General features: G+C 45.0%; 1 protein-coding gene across 1 annotated transcript in view; it reads right to left on the reverse strand.

Annotated features, from left to right (window-relative positions):
- ASAP1 (ArfGAP with SH3 domain, ankyrin repeat and PH domain 1) overlaps positions 1-17709 on the reverse strand; it is a 488930-nt gene that overhangs the window by 148189 nt on the left and 323032 nt on the right. Inside the window, exons 5-7 of the mRNA XM_082257784.1 lie at positions 16522-16667; positions 10325-10399; positions 7029-7078 (exon numbers count right to left, since the gene is read on the reverse strand). Of these exons, the coding sequence (XP_082113910.1) occupies positions 7029-7078; positions 10325-10399; positions 16522-16667 (271 nt within the window). The remainder of the gene's footprint in view (positions 1-7028; positions 7079-10324; positions 10400-16521; positions 16668-17709) is intronic.

Here is a 17709-nt window from a genome sequence, read left to right on the forward strand (position 1 = left end):
AAGCAATGCTCAAAGCAGGTGCATCACAGGCAGCAAATGTCTGGACACACTGGGTATACACGATTAGGGTTTTCCTTCAGCCAAGGTGGATGGAGAAAACCCCACTTCTGGGACATCGTATTCTGGCAACATGACTTTCCGCTGCCAAAATACACTGTTCAGTGGGTGCAGCCGATTGGCTGTAGCCACTGATTGATGAAAGTTTCCTAGCATGTGCATTTAACAGAAGTTGATCTAAAGCACCGTACACACGGGCCGAATGTCGGGCGACATTCGGCCCGTGTGTAAAGCAGCTGGTCTGACAGAAGCCAGTCATTTGGCAGGCTTCTGTTGGACAAACATGCTGGAAAACCAGCTCCAGATCAGCGCTCTCAACCAATGGCTGAGGCCGGAGTGTTCTGGCAGGGTGGCTGCCCCCCTGTCAGGAGCACAAAAGAACAGTGGTGGAGATCGGTGTACTAAAAGCGGGTTCAACCGCTGCTTTGAACACAAATAAGACTAGGTGTGTACCAGGGTTTACAATCGATTTGTGAGAGGGCCACACACAGGTCAAAATTGAGATGTTCTGCTAAACCGGATGAATTTAGAGCCGTCTGTACCCAGCCATAGCCATAATCTCAATGGAAGGACCCCCTCTGGCTGGAAACGAATGGTCGGACTATCAGACAATTCACCGCTCACTTGACATGCAAATCCTGTAGCTAGTTCATTCCAGTGAAGGGAAGACCAGGTTATCTGTTGTATTTATCTTTGCGTTACCAGCACAAATGAACAGAACACAGAAAATACCTTACCTGTCAAACTCGTTGCTTTCGGATTCCACAGCCATGGTCACATACCATACCTTGCTTGAGGCGAAGGAGCAGCCAATCTTTTAATTTATGACCGAGCACTATGAAACCCTAGAGCAGCAGTTTCTACAGTGACATCTGTTAGCTCTTATGACAAAAGTGAACTTGTCTTGTATAATGATGGATCGGATTTAAAGCCAAATGTTTTTATTTTAATTTTTTAAACCAAACTAAAGTCTCTCAATCAACATTAACTATTTTTAATTATAGGCCAAAATGATGGCATGCATCTCAGGAGTCTTCAAGGGCATTTCTTTTCTTTCATCTGAAAGGGGGGTTTCTCATCCAAGCACACCCGCCTGTCTGCATGCCTGAGCTAAGGACAAAGTGATCAAGATGGCTGCAGCCAAAAATGCTAGGTGGTGTTTTTCAAAGTAATTTCTCAATAGTTTGTGTTGAGACAGCATCGGACTCACTCCTCTAAATCTCATGCAACAGCCCTGGTGATTGGCTGCCTGCCACCCAACATTTCCACTTTGGTCCACGAAAAGCAGTTCTCAGCCCTGTGTAAGCTCCAAGACAAAAACCTGACATTTTCTAGTGATCGCTAGATGATATATTGGTTGCTCCAACTCAATCTGTAGGCAACTGCAGGCAAGTGCTCAGATACAGTTAGGTACAAGCTTTAGGTTTTGGACAGTGTGTGACCGACAATTCATCTTTTCCCCACTCAATTCATTAAATAAATAAGTAGCCATCACTATACTAAAGTAAGCATAATTCAGTAAAGAAAATGAAAATAAATGGATTTTTGTAAAATCTTACCGTAAAATCCTTTTCTCTTAGCTCATCGACAGACGTAGTCCTCGGTGATACACCACCTTCGGGTTATGTTACCTCCGCAGGAGCAGGACTAGACAGGAAATTAAAAAGCTCTGGCCACACCCTAGGGGCAGTCCCAGAGGGTATATCCTCTCTCTCTCTGCCTCAGCAAATCAGTTATGTGAAAAAGCAGTGCTTAGAGAATTTAACCCAACCCAACTCCAAAACAGAGGGGCGGGGACTACGTCTGTCGATGAGCTAAGAGAAAAGGATTTTACGGTAAGATTTTACAAAAATCCATTTTTCTCTAGCGCTCATCGACAGACGTAGTCCTCGGTGATACACCACCTTCGGGACGTCCCAGAGCAGTATCACAACTGAGGGGTGGGAAAATGGAAATCAAATCCCAATCTAGAAGGCCCAACCGGTGCCAACTAGAAGTTTACAATGCTCATCCTTAATGATGAGACTCAACAAAACAATTTTCAAACAGAAAAAAACCCTCGAGGTAGACCACCGGTCTCCTCAAATTGCGGCCTGCAAAACCTTGCGGCCAAATGAGGCATCCGCCGATGCCGTCACATCAATTTTATAGAATTTAGTAAAGGTATGTACCGACGACCAAGTGGCCGCCTTACATACCTGGACCACTGACGCCTGATGGCGAAAGGCCCAGGAAGTACTGAGCGCTCGAGTGGAGTGCGCCCTAACAGGGAACGGAGGACTCTGACCCTTAATAGAATAAGCCTGTACCACCGTTTGTCTAATCCATTTGGCAATGGTCGCGGCAGATGCAGGCAAACCCTTTCTGGGGCCATCCGTGATCACAAAAAGTGAATCCGTCTTACGGAATGATTCCGTAGCTTTCAGGTATACCCTGATTGCCCGAACCACATCCAAGGAATGCAACGCATGTTCCCGATGATGCTTGGGCTGAGGACACAAGGAAGGTAGTACAATATCTTCATTCAGATGAAAATCTGAAACCACCTTAGGAAGAAAAGATGGCTTAGGATGAAGTACTACCTTATCCCTATGAATCACTAGGTATGGGGACTGGCATGATAATGCAGCCAGTTCTGACACCCTGCGAGCAGAAGTAATAGCCACCAAGAAGGCCACCTTCTGGGATAAAGTAAGCAAGGGAATCTCCCTGATGTTTTCAAAAGGAGGTTTCTGTAGAACCGACAAAACCAAATTAAGATCCCAGGGCGGTAAGGGCGCGCGGACTGGAGGAGCCAGGTGCCGCACCCCCTGGATGAAATTCCGCACCAAGGATTTGGTAGCTAAAGGTTTCTGAAAGAAGATTGCTAATGCTGAAACTTGACCCTTGATGGTGCTCAAGGCTAGCTTCTGCTCAACCCCTTGTTGCAAAAAGGCCAATATTCGAGACACCGAATAGGTACGTGGAGGAAATCCTAAAGATTCGCACCACGCAATGTAAGTCTTCCATGTGTGATAATAGACTTTGCTGGAAGTCGCTTTCCTTGCTTTAATAAGGGTAGGAATGACTGAAGTAGACAAACCTCTGTCCTTCAGTACTTGGGTCTCAATGGCCAGGCCATTAAAACCAGCGACTGTAAAGCACGAAGGTAAATAGGTCCTAGAGACTACAGACACTCCCTGAGACGAAGTTCCCACGGAACGTCTGCGACTAACATGTCCAAGTCGGCCAGGCCGGCTTGAAGAGGCCAGCCTAGAATTTCTAGGACCACTGGCGCTGATAGGATCTGAACCAGGCGTCCCTAGAGGTATCTGGCCCCGACCATCCGAGAAAGTCTGGTCGTTTTCTGTTCCCACACATTTATCAGATACCTGATAGTTATCAGGAAAGGTGATCTTTTCTGGTTGAACCTCAGGGACCGAAGTCACCCGACTAGAGGCTACTTGGCCTATCTGGTCAATCAGATCCGATTCCTGTGAGGTATCGGGACTAATCTTAGGAAAAGGTAAAGGAAAAGATCTATACAGGGAACGGTAACTACCGCTTCCTGTACTTAAATGTTGGAAGGGAAGAATCGCACCGGTAGTAGTGGTAGATGCTCGATCTAATGTCCTGAATACCGGTGAAAACGTCCCCCCACCCTGAAATCGGGTGGGGGCGCACCTTCAGGCTGTGTACTCCTTTACTTCGGGTTTGGCTGGGTTGGTCCTCTGCTTGTCCGACCATCCCTTCTTGAACCCTCCTGGAGGAGTCTTGCCTTTCCCGGGAGTACCAGCCGGGCGCCCTTTATGGGCGGTAAAGAAAGGTCCTCGCTTGTTGCGAGGTCCCTTAACTTTTGCAGCCTGTGGCAAAAAAGTACTCTTGCCCCCGGTGGCATCCTTAATGATTTCATCTAGGTTGGCTCCAAATAGACGATTCCCCTGAAAAGGGAGATTGGTCAAAGTCTTTTTGGAACCTAGGTCAGCTGACCAGCATTTTAACCACAGCACACGTCTGAGGATCACTGCTAACTTAGATGCATGCCCTAACAAGGGAGTAGTGTCCAAGGCTGCGTCACAGATAAACCGTAGCCCTTGTATGATCTGTTCTATCAAATCAGATGTCTCCTGGGGAATATCTTTTCCCCTAAGATCTTGGCGTACCATTTTCGCCCATTCCGTAAGTGTCTGGGAAACTAGACCAATAACAATTACTGGTCTAAATGCTGACCCTATCAGAGAAAAGATAGTGCGGGACTCCGCTTCTATCTTTCGATCCACCGGATCCTTAAAGGACGAAGTGTCCTCCACTGGAATAACCGTGGCTTTATTCAGCCTGGAAATAGGCGGATCCACGACTGGTGGTACCGTCCATTTCTTAATGATGGATTCCTCAAACGGATAGCGTCTAGCAATACGCTTGGAAATAGTAAAGGTACGTTTAGAATGCTCCCATTCTCCTTTAATCTGATTACCAAAACATTTAGGTACAGGAAAAGCCTTCGCCGTCTTGATGGGCTTATTAGTCCCAAAAGGCCTTTCTGTTTCAGTTGCCTCTGCCGGTAAAGCCTCAAGTTTTAAGGTTTCTTGCACTGCCACAACTAGTGCGTCCACCAATGCTTCTTCCTGAATTATAGCAGGAGAAGAAGCGTCCTCCTCACTGTCTGAGGGGGCTTTACCTGGGATAACAGCCCTTGCAGAGGAACCTGCAACTGCAGTGACCATCTCTGAATCAGAGTCAGAGGTGTCAGATAGTATAGGGGTAGGCGGGGGTCGCTTCCTTGACCCCCGTCCCTGACAGGCCGCCTCCACCCGAGCCACCATAGACTCCAAAATTGCTGTAAATGACTCTATACTCTGTGCACCGGCGGGTCCCGAGGCCCCCTCGAGGGAAACAGGTGGGGGAATATGTGTGGCAGGGTCCATAATAACTCCAGTTACTTCCTGGATGATATAATTCAAAAGTAAAGAAAAAACTTTTTTTTTTTTTTTTGACCCTCAGTGCCACAAAAAAACCCCTTAGTGTTACCTGCTAGGGATCCCTATCGATCGAGAGAGAGAGAGATAGACCCCCAGGCTCACCACTTGATGTTCAGAGTTAAACTGCAACAGCTTACAGCGCTGTCTTAGACAAACAGGAAGTCTTTTGGCTGGCTGCCCAGGAAGAAGGGAGGCGGCTCCGCCCCTCTGCACGCCTTCCGGCGCCTCCCCCAAGCTCCACGAGGTGTAGAATCACCTCAAACATGGCCGCCCCCATGCTGGAGACACGAGGCTACGCCAAAATGGCGGCTCGTGCGATCCAGCAAAAAAAATGGCGGCGGCCTGTGCTGACTAGCGGTGTGCTGCAGGCACACAACACTCTCTCTGCATGGGGATATGGCGTGGTTGGCGGTACTGGCCCTGGCGGACCGCATGGCCATTCGGGAGGCCTGCTAATAGCTGGAGATCTGATTTGGAAGGCAGTCTACATGTCCATGGCTTCTGACTGGTAGGTAGCTTATACTTAACCCATAAGATTCCCAGAATGCCACAGATTACATCTTTAAAACATGTATACAATAGATTGTTAGCTCCCAAACCAAGCCTCCTGGCTTTTTGCACACATAAAATCACACTCAAAGTAGGAGGATTTGTGACATGTTATAGGATAGAAAGAACTCTTTCTTACCATACAGAGAGGGGCCCGCGTTCACCACAAAACCCGTCAGGGAAAAAGGGGGAACATACTACTCACCATACCGGAACCAGGCGGGCACCAACTCCTGACAGTACCCCTCTCCACCGGAGCGGGAGGGCTGTCGACCGATACGGACGCCGTGACTCATGGTCTTTGGCGTTTCAGCGAGACGTTTAACTCGCGGGTTCAGTCCTTTTAATGGGACTTTGTCGCGGCCGACCCAGCGCGGAGCTATGGCCTGCACGCGCTCGTAGGCTGAACTGGGGTGACCACCGGATCTCGACATCCAGCCCGTCGCCCAGTTCAGCTTTCTTGCTTGAAGATCTCACAGGAACACTGGAGAAAAAAAGCTGTCTAAAAATCCTTTTAGAAAAAAATTCTTGCCAGGACCTAAGATCCCAGCAAGGTATCTAGGTCCTTACTCCTAACTAGACAGAAAATAACTGATTTGCTGAGGCAGAGAGAGAGAGGATATACCCTCTGGGACTGCCCCTAGGGTGTGGCCAGAGCTTTTTAATTTCCTGTCTAGTCCTGCTCCTGCGGAGGTAACATAACCCGAAGGTGGTGTATCACCGAGGACTACGTCTGTCGATGAGCGCTAGAGAAAGTACATTTAAGGCCCACCCTGGCCCATAGACTTTGGTCCTGCCCTCATATATCGGCATTCTGGGAGGCAGTACAACAGCCAACTTTCACCACCACCGGCCTTTCCCCAACAAACAACCCTCTCCTCCTGCTCTTTGGTAATCTGCATGGCCCCACTTTAGAGATCGACCGCTCTCAAACCATAATCCTAAACACTCACAAGGCCTGGATATCAACGTGTCTCATGATAGCACGGAGAGCTATACTTCGTAAGTGGACTGTTCCTCACCCCCCCACCATTCAGGATGTTATGGAAGAACTTGTTAGACTCTACACCAAAGAACTTTTGGATGCTAAGCTCCTATCAGGCCCCACCGAACACGTCCTTTCCAAATGGTCCCCCTTTCTGACGCCATTCACTCAGGCCATCCCCAACCCTACCTGATGTGCTGCACGATCTCATGTTAGCTGTGTCCCCCTTTGTGAATGTCTCCAGATACACCACCTGGTTTAAATTCCCCCCCGCCAAGGTATTCCCCCCCCCCCCTCTCATGTTGGTATGTATAATGGATCCCCCCTTTCAATGCCTTTGGGCTTTACTGTTGTTAGCACTTTATGCTCAGTAAGAATTCATTGAGTGTTTTGCCTGTTTGTTTTTTTTCTTTTGTATGCATGTAAAATTTCAATAAAATGTGTTTAAAAAAAAAAAAGAATAGTACATTTAGACTTACAATTTGGTCTCATAATCTTTCCAGGCTTTGTCAAATGGCTTCTTGAGATCCTTGAAAAAAAAAAAAAAAACCAAAAAAAATGAATACATTTTGCAATGCCATGCTGTATTGACATTCTTGTATGTTATGGTAAGGCTACTAAAACTCTTTAGCCCTCATGCACACTTCTGCTGTAAAAACTCAAGTTTTTGGGATGTCTTTTTTTTTTTTTTTCTGCCCTTAAACCCCCCTCTATGTTATCCTGTGTGTCCATGCACGTTTTTATATAAAACATTCTGTGAATTCAGACATCATTTCTAGTGTCTCCATGCTTCAACTGTGTGAATTTCAATTGTATTTCTGTAACTGGTCAGTCATCCTCCTAAGGATGACAAAGATGAGCAGATGTGAACCAGCAAAATCTGCTCCCATGATGCAGCAAGAGCTTCAGTATCCTGATCTAAATATACTGTGCTGGCAATCAGCAAGATGTAGTGGAGTGAGTAAGGCACCAGCTAATGTTCAAGTTAATAACACCCCAAACGCAGGTAGCAAGATTGCATGGTAATCTGGTTGCAGTAAGTTTCCAAATGCAGTGCATGCGCCACTTTTGCTGCAGTGCGGTTTCAGCCCATTCAAAAAGAATGGGCTGAATAATTTGCACCACACAGAACAGCATGTGAATTGCACAGTAACGCACAGCAAATTCCTGTGCGATTCTCAACGTCAACTGGCCCTTAGGCATACAGGCATTTATTTTTAAATGAATATAAATGCAGACCATCATCTTCAATGTGCCTGTACACAAAGAGTCATACACATGCGCTGTGTATAGATTAGTAAAAATTGAGTTGCTGGTGGTCAGTATGGGTGACACCTCCCTCTCGGCTCTGTGTGCGAAGAGGGAGGTGTCAGAGCCCCGCTGCTCCTTATGGGGGAATCGGATGAGAGCGAACGCCTGTCCGCTCTCATCCGATCCCATCCCATCCCATCCCCTGGACGGATGGAAAATAGGGTTCCCATCCATCCGGATTTCCCGGACAGGATCGGATGCGGATGGCAGCGGGTGTCAGCGGAGAGGTCTCAGCTGACTTCCGCTGCTCCATAGGGATGCATGGAGGATCCGATCAGATCCACCTAAAAAACTGACAGGTGGATCTCATCGGATTGCTCGTGTGAAAGAGCCCTTACAGCCTTATTTCAAAACGCAATTAGTTCATTTTCATTACAATACCCCATAATGACGTGAAAGAAGTTTGTTTAAAAATGTTTGAAAATTTTTTAAAAATAAAAAATATCCCATGTACATAAGTATTCACAGCCTTTGCCATGACACTCAAAATTGAGCTCAGATGCATTCTGTTTCCACTTGAGTGGAGTCCACCGGTGGTAAATTCAGTTGATTGGACATGATTTGGAAAGGCAGACACTTATCTATATAAGGTTCCGCAGTTAACAGTGCAGTGCAATGCAGTGGAGGGGGCCGCCCGGCCAAACAGAGATCGGGGGAGAAGGGGCTTAGTCAGGGAGGTGACCAAGAACCTCTGACTGAGCTCCAGTGTTTGTGGAGAGAGCAGAACTTTCCAGGAGAGCAATCATCTCTGCAGCACTCCACCAATCAGGCCTGTGTGATAGAGTGGCCAGACGGAAGCCATTCCTCAGTAAAAGACACATGACAGCCCATTTGGGAGTTTGCCAAAAGGCACCTGAAGGACTCTCAGGCCATGAGAAACAAAATACTTTCGTCTGATGAAACAAAGATTGAACTCTTTGACCTAAATGGCAAGCGTCATGTCTGGAGGAAACCAGGCACCGCTCATCTCCTGGCCAATACCATCCCTACAATGGAGCATGGCGGTGGCAGCATCATGCTGTGGGGATGTTTTTCAGAGGCAGGAACTGAGAGACTAGTCAGGATTGAGGGAAAGATGAATGTAACAATGTGCAGAGACATCCTTGATAAAAACCTGGCCCAGAGCGCTCTGGACATTCAGACTGGGGCGAAGGGTCATCTTCCAACAGGACAACGACCCTAAGAACAAAGCCAAGATAACAAAGGAGTGTCTATGGGACAACTCTGTGAAGGTCGTTGAGTGGTCCAGCCAGAGCCCAGACTTGATCCAATTGAACATCTCTGGAGAGATCTGAAAATGGCTGTGCACCAATGCTACTCATCCCACTTGATGGAGCTTGAGAGGTCCTGCAAAGAAGAATGGAAGAAACTGCCCAACAATCGGTGTGCCAAGCTTGTAGCATCATACTCAAAAAGACTTCAGGTTGTAATTGGAGCCAAAGGTGCTTCAACAAAGTATTGAGCAAAGGCTGTGATACTTATGTACATGGGATTTATTTTGTTTTTTATTTTTAATACATTTGCAAAGATTTCAAACAAACTTCTTTCACGTTGTCATTATGGGGTATTGTTTGTAGAATTTTGAGGAAAATAATGAATTGAATGCATTTTGGAATAAGGCTGTAACATAACAATGTGGAAAAAGTGAAGCGCTGTGAATACTTTCCGGATGCACTGTAGATTTTTTTTTTAGATTTTTTTTTTTTTTAGTATAAGCAAACATGCATAAATACAAGCAAAGAAAATGCCTGATATTTCATAAAGGAATTCTGATGCTCAAACATCAGTACTGTGTACAAGTATCCATTCAAGGGTGCACCTCTCTATAGGTGCTTTTCCCCTGCATGGAACCGAACAGTTCGGCTCGCGTTTGCGCTTTTCCACCTCATGGTACAGCATGGTACAGTGTTGGAACGGTTCGGTACGGTACGGCGGCGCTTTTCCACTACATGGAACCGAACGTTACGGCTCGCTTAAACAGTACCACCTTGGTTGTGGTTCCAAGAGGGCCGTACCGATACCATATCCCACAATCCTTTGCATGCAGCCTTGACTGTTTGTCACTACTAGCCATTGATTGGTCAGAGAATCATTGTTATCCCACCCACTTACTACTTTAGAGGAAAAGCAAACCGTACCAAACCATACCGAACCGTTCCAACACAGTACCATGTGGTACCATGCAGTGGAAAACCAAACCGTGCCAAGCAGGGCCGAGTGGAGCCGAGCCGGTACTTGCAGTGGAAAAGTGCCATTAGTAACTACTTCTCTCACTCTGAAGTGTTAACTTGTATTTAGTAAATTTATTTGAGCAGCTCTTCATCTTAAAGGGAACATGCAAGGACAGAAATCCTGGAATTGCAATTTCTGACTTGTCTTTAAAACAATGTCTCACTTTTCCACTAGAACAGGATCTTCTTAATACAGTACTATAGACACAGACAGCTATAAATGTTTCACTCACCCCTTTTACTCCCTTGAGGTCTCCTTTCAAAAGAGAGTCCAGCGTAAAGATGACATTGTGACTTAGACCCTGGAGCTATAAAAAAGCACAATGAAAAATGAAGAGGATGTGCAGTGACAAAACCTCAGCAGCCCATCAACAATCAGAATGAATTATTCTGACTTTATTAAAATTTCACAATACTTTCAACAAGCATTTCAGGCTACAGAAAGCACATGTTCACTTTACTTACCCCCAGCTTCTCTGCAGAATCCAGAATCCTAATCCTGAGTCCTCAGGGCTGTGGAAATCTTCACCCAAGGAAGATGCACCCCGAGCCCCCATATTTGTTGCCAGCAAACCTCACTTTTGGTCAACCCAACTATTTTATGTCAGCACTACATGAGAACTTTGGATAATTTATAATCTCATGAGCTACACTTGTGCCTTTGGATTTCTTCAGTCAATAGCATAAAGTGATTCTAAAGTCAGAAGGTTTTTTACCTTCTGTGTGCATTAACCTTCTGTGTGCAGCAGCCCTCCTCAGCCCCCTCTTACCTGAGCCCCATCTAGATCCAGCGATGTTGCACAAGAGTCAATCCCTGCTCATTGGCTGAGACACAGCCATTGGCTACCGCTGCTGTCAATCAAAGTAAGTGAGCCAATGAAGTGAGAGAGGGGCGGGGCTAAGCTGTGTCTGAATGAGCACACAGTGCAGCGTCTTGGCTTGGGTGCCCTCATAGCAAGCTGCTTGCTGTGGGGCACTCGGCAGGGGGGAGGGGCCAGGAGCGCCAGCCGGGGTCCCGAGAAGACCCAAGAAGAAGAGGATTGGGGCTGCTCTGTGCAAAACCACCTGCACAGAGCAGGTAAGTAGGACATGTTTGTTATTGTTAAACTAAAACAAAAAAGACTTTAATATCACTTTAAAGTAAATTTGTGCTTTGACCATGTTCACCACACATACATCACACATCATGTGACAGCTGTGGCGATTGGCTGTCTGGCACCCAATGTTTTTATTTTAGTACACAAAGACAGTTCTCTGCCCTGTGTAAGCTCCAAGACAAGACCTGGCTTTTATAAAAGGCATTCCCTCTTCACTCACCAACTTTTGTAGTGATCGCCAGATGATATATTGAAGGTTGCTCCAACCAAATCTGCAGGCAGTCATGACAACATGTGCTTGCCTTGTGAGGAATACAGCAATTATGATAAACTATACTTAAAGCGGAGTTCCACTCAAAAGTGGAACTTCCGCCTTTAAGTGGTCCTGACCCCCAGACATGCCACATTTGGCATGTAATTTTTTTTTGGGGGGGGGGGGGTACCTAGTTTTGACAGGTACCCGCTCCCACTTCCACTCTGGCCGCCTAGGCAGCTCGGGCGGAAGTTCTCCTCTCCCCCTCCCTCTCGGCAATCTTCTGGGACACGTCAGAGGTCCCAGAAGATTGCCTGGCCAGTCACAATGTGCAGCGCGACTTAGGCATCCGGCTGTGAAGCCACAAGCTGTCACAGCCAGGTGCCCACAGTAGTGATGCCGGCGCCGCGGGCAGAAGACAGAGAGAACCGAGGCTCCCCCCGGCCACATCGCTGGACCGTAGGATAGGTGAGTGTGTTTATTAAAAGTCAGCAGATACACTTTTTGTAGCTGGTGACTTTTAATAAACACAAAAGCCAGTGAAACTCCGCTTTAAGGCTGAACTTTACTCACTCAATCAGCATGAACTATGTTTAATAATTATACGGATAGTATTAAGAAATAGATAGGAAAGTAGATCATATTTACTTGTTTTAAACTTTTTTGCTTTCTTCAGTTGCTTAATGGTCGCTTGCCTAAGCCATAAGGATGTCATACATCCCAAATATCTTCATGGGAATTGTATTTCTTTCATCTGGAGGAGGGGCTTTTCCAGCTACGCACACCTTTCTGCCCGCATACCTCAGCTAAAGGCTGATAGATTTCAGGAAGTAAATGCAACATGAATCATCTGCCCTTACTCAAGATGGCCGCAGCTAGAAATGCTAGGGTTTTTTTTTACAAAGTGATTTCCTAACCCCAAGAGTTTGCTCTGTATATTAAAAATTAAATAGCATTCTCATTTCTGGTGCTCAGATATAGTTAGGTTCCGCTTTAAAGTGGTATTAAAGATTCGGTTTTAAAAAAAACAAAGAGAACAAACATGTAATACTTACCTGCTCTATGCTGTTGGTTTTGCACAGAGCAGCTCAGACCCTCCTCTTCTCCGGGGCCCCCCCCACCGGCGTTCCTGGCTTCTCCCCCTTGACCAGTTCCCCCAATAGCAAGCTGTAAAAACTCAGAACTGCATGAACAGAAATACAAATCTTATATATACTGTATTTCTGTTTTACTTTTCAGCTTTTTTTTCCCCCTGGAGTACAGCATTAAACTATTATACTGTAATTTACCACTAAAGCATTTTGCTTTATCTGTTCGAGTAGTGAAAAAAAAAAACTGTATATCCTGCCAAAAATCCCAGTGATCTTGCACGTTCCTATGCACAGATAGCATTTTTAGCCCCACCCATTTCACCTCTGAACTACAGATCATCCTCTTTATATTGTGGAAATGAGGAGGGGGGGGGGGGGGTTCCATAGTCCTTAAAGCGGAGTTCCACCCATCCCATTTTTAATACGTTGGATTACATAGATCTATGTAATCCCCTTTAAAACAAGTTTTACCAATGGAAACTTTTTTTTTTTGCTAGTAAATTACTTATTTTTTTGTTTATTCCTCCTCTCCTCACTTCCGGGTCCGATCGGCGATGACGTCATTCGGCGATTCGCAGTGTGTGCTGGGATGTATTCCATGCCAGAAATCTCGCAGTATTACACAGGAGCTGAGCTGTACTGTGTTTATTCAGGCCGTGACCTGCCCCGCCTCCGCCCGCCTCCTCTCAGTGAGTTGTACTGTATGCATTGTATTCAGGCTGTTCTCTGCCCCGCCTCCTCTCAGTGAGCTCAGTGAGGATATAATGCTTTCAGTCCTCGCTCACTGAGAGGAGGCGGGGCGGAGGCGGGACAGAGAACGGCCTGAATACAATGCATAAAGTACAACTCACTGAGAGGAGGCGGGGCAGGTAACGGCCTTAATACACACAGTACAGCTCAGCTCCTGTGTAATACTGCGAGATTTCTGGCATGGAATACATCCCAGCACACACTGCGAATCGCCGAATGACGTCATCGCCGATCGGACCCGGAAGTGAGGAGAGGAGGAATAAACAAGAAGATAAGGTATTTACTAGCAAAAAAAAAAAAAAAAAGTTTCCATTGGTAAAAGTCGTTTTAAAGGGGATTACATACATCTAAAGTTACGAAAATGGTTGGAACTCCACTTTAAATGCTCCCTGCCCTAAGGTAAAAACTCTGCTCCTCCATAGATACAGTACAGTTCGAGAGCGTTGTTACCCTAGAACAGTTAGTGTATTACTGACAGAATCACCTGGTGAAAAAAAGGTGGGGGGGAAAGCATGAAAAAAAGAAAAATTAACACAACCGCCACATCTGCAAATATTTAAATTTTTGTTCTTTGATTTAAATACACTTTAAAAATTGTGAACCGTGTTAAGAACGTTTTTGCTTGCACGAGTCAGAGAGCTAGCAAGCAGTCAGGCATCTTTAGTAAGCCAACTTTATCTCAATCCTTAGCTGTAGCAAGTTTTCCTTTTGGCCATTAAGAAATGCTTGTGTAGTTTAGACCACAGTGATGTTATTATGTGGCCTAGCCTGCTAGGATGTTCAGAAAGAAGTAGAGGGCATCAGGAGATGTGCACTTTCCTAAAGCAGGGCTTGACAAATTTGCCTGAAATCTAGGAGCCAGCTAAAAAAGTTAGGAGCATGTTTTTTTTTTTTTTTAAACTAACAACCAAGCTTTATTTAATAAAATGGATACTAAATTTACACAAATACGACTAGAACCCCACTCTCCTCTATAGCGCAATTGGATGGAAACAGACTGTCTGTCTCTTTCCATCCGATGCTATCTGATCCGATCCACGGGATGGATAGAAAATAGAACCACCATCCATCTGTTTTTGGAGGACAGGATCAGATGGCGGCAGATTACCGCTCCATAGAGGAGAATGAAGGGTCCGATCAGGTCTGCCTGAAAAACTGACAGGCGGACCCGATCAGACAGCCCGTGTGAAAGGGGCCTTCGGCTGTGGCACGGCGATGAGAAAAAAAAAAAAAAAAAAAAAGATTATATATATATATTTTTTTTTAATAATAAGAATTGAAAAAAAAAATGAAAGATGTTTTTTTTTTTTTAATAATTTAAAAAAAAAAAAAAATAAATAATTTTTTATTTTTATTAAATTTAAAAAATAAATTAATAATAATAACCACACTCCCTGTCCACTTACCTTTAAGCAAAGGTAACTGGACAGAGAGATGAAGCCTGCAAAAACTTCCCATCTCCTTCCAAAGAGCAGATGAGAGGGAAGGCATTGAGAACATGCATTACTCCCGGCCACCACAAGAGGGCGCCAGTTCCCCTAGCCTCTCATCTCACAGAAGAAGGCCGAAAAGCCGGGGCCTCAATTTATGGACGGCGTGGAAGTCCGTGCACTCGGGAAAGAAGGTGGGGGCGCAAAAGGGACAGGACTCCTCCTGCTGGGCACCCCAGGCGCCAGGTCGCTAATTCTAGTCGCAAATGCGACCTGGCGCCTGGGGATTGTCGAGGCCTGTCCTAAAGTAATGATTTTATTTGGCCCAAGTCCCTCAGTCCTCACAGCACATTCTGCATAGATAAAATTATTTATCATACATTTTTGAGCCTAACATTTTTTAAAAGATATGGTTGTACTTTAAAGGGAACCTATAATGGTTTTGTTCAGCTTTAATAAGTATGTTAAATGTTTATAAATTGTTGCTACGAGGGGGGCTGTTGGGTACTGGATGATGCAGGCGCATCTGAATTACTGGTCCCCAGCACCCGAAAACAGCGTTCGTGAGGTACAAGTATGGCGGACTTAGGCGAATGTAAACAAAAAGCAAAATCAGGAAGAAAAGTGCATTACACTGAAGCATATTGGGGAGAAGAAGGAGCTTAGACTTGGAGCTGAAAGCCACAACTGGCATATTGAGGGCCCCAGGATTCTGGATATAGACATCTCAATTTTACTTTTACATAGTTGGTAAGGTTGAAAAAAGACACCAGTCCATCCAGGTCAACCTGTGGTGTGCGAGTGTGCTTGTATTTATTAGAGATGGGCTCGGGTGGGTTCCGGGATCCCACCTGGAAGCTGATACTGCACACGGCTAATCACAGGCAGTGAGACATTTCCCGATCTGTGCAGCTGCGGATTAGGAAATGTCTAACTGTCTGTAATTAGCCGTGTGCAGTGTCGGCTTCCTGGTGGGATCCCAAACATGCCCAAGCCCATTCCTAGTGTTTATGTCAATAGTACATTGTATATCCCTGTATGTTGTGATCGTTAAGGTGCCCATCTAATCATTTTTTTTTTAACTATCAACGCTCCCTGCTGATACCACTGCTTGTGGAAATGAATTCCACATCCTTACCTCTCAGAGTAAAGAACCCTCTACCCAGTTTAAAGGTTAAACAGCTTCTCTTCCAGCTTCAGTGAATGGCCATGCGTCTTTTTAAATTCCCTTTCACTGAATTTTTTTTTCCCTATGCTAGGGTCACCAGTACGGTATTTGCATATTGCTATCATATCCCCTCTCAAGTCTTTCTACATAGCGGAGATCCTCAAGTCCCTTTATTATCTTTGTTGCCCTTCTCTGGACTCTCTCCAGTTCCAGCACATCCTTCTTGAGGCCCGGTGCCCAGAACTGGACGGCATATTCAAGATGCCGCCGGACCAGAGTCTTGTAGAGTGTCAGAATTATCGTTTTATCTCTTGAGTGAATTCCCTTTTTAACCCATGCCAATATTCTGTTGGCTTTGCTTGCCGCAGCTTGGCATTGCATGCCATTGCTGAGCCTGTTGTCTACTAAGACCCCCAGTTCCTTTTCCATCCTAGATTCCCCCAGAGGTTCTCCCACTAGCAAGTAAGGGGGCTTTTATTAGATGAAAGCTGTTAAAATAGTTATTAGAACTGAACAATCCTTTCTGGGGATGGGTGGTTGGTGAAAGGATCCAGGGCAAAACAATAGTGCTAAGTGTTTGCTTCTATTTGAAAGTTTAGTCCTTCATAGGGAAACATTTGAAATGTCTTACAGCCACTTACCAGGTTCTTGAGAAGTGTTGAGAGTTCCTTAGTGAGTGTGGAGAACTTAACAAACGCTGTGCCCAAATCTGCATTGTCACGGCTTAAAAAATTGCTTCCAAATTTATCTAAAGCCTGGGCGTAGTTCTCCTCATTCTGCACATGATCTGCAAAACATTGAAGAAAGATTCTAATATTATTTTCTTTTTTTCACACAAGTCTGGATGTCTGCCTCATTCACAATGCTAAGTAATTGTCAGCTTGTCATTGTGAAATTTGAAGAAGGTGACATCAGGTAATGAGAGCTCTAAAGTCTATTGCAGAGACAGAAAAAGAAAATGTGACTCAACCACATGACACAATGCAGCCATTTACAGCTGGTCACATTCACTACAATATAATGCTTCAATCGCTGCTCATATCATGCACATTCCTTTTAAAGAGTTCAATCAAAAAGGTTATATAGATTTTTAGCAGAGACCACAGGGAATTAACTGGCGGTCTTTGCAATTTTTTGTCACATGGTATTGGCGCAGCAGTTTTTCAAACGTGATTTTTTTGGGGAAAAAAAACAAACGCTTTCAAGAATTAAAAAAAAAAACAGTAAAGTTATTCCAATTTCTGTATATATATATATATATATTTAGTAAAGGTGATGTTATGCCGAGTAGATACCTAACATGTCATGCTTTAAAATTGTGCAGACTGGTAAAATGCCGCCAAACTTCGGAACTTCATAGGCTACGTTTTACAATTTTTTTTACAGGTTACCTGTTTAGAGTTACAAAGAAAATCTTGTGCTAGAATTATTGCTCTCGCTTCAACATTTGCAGCGATACCTCATATGTGTGGTTTCACGGTTGCTTACAATTGCAACCTACATTTGCATTCGCTTCTGCGTGTAACCCAGAGGGGACGGGGGCAATTTAATTGTTTGTTTTTAATGGTTTACTTTATTTAAATTTTTTTGTTTTTAAACTTTCCCCTTATACATTCTTTTGATCACTTTTATTCCTATTACGAGGAATGTAAGCATACCTTGTAAAAGGAATAGGGCATGACAGGTCCTCTTTACAGAAACAATCTATAAGTCCTCAGGTCTCGCCTCTAGGCTGAAAACGATGAGATTAGAAAAAAAAAACATCTCGACTTCCTAGCCAAAAAAACGTCAGTGGAGGGCCAGAAGGGACGTCATAACGTCATGCCCAG

This window comes from Pelophylax lessonae (assembly GCF_965119305.1).
Source record: "Pelophylax lessonae genome assembly, chromosome: 5".
Lineage (NCBI taxonomy): Eukaryota > Metazoa > Chordata > Amphibia > Anura > Ranidae > Pelophylax > Pelophylax lessonae.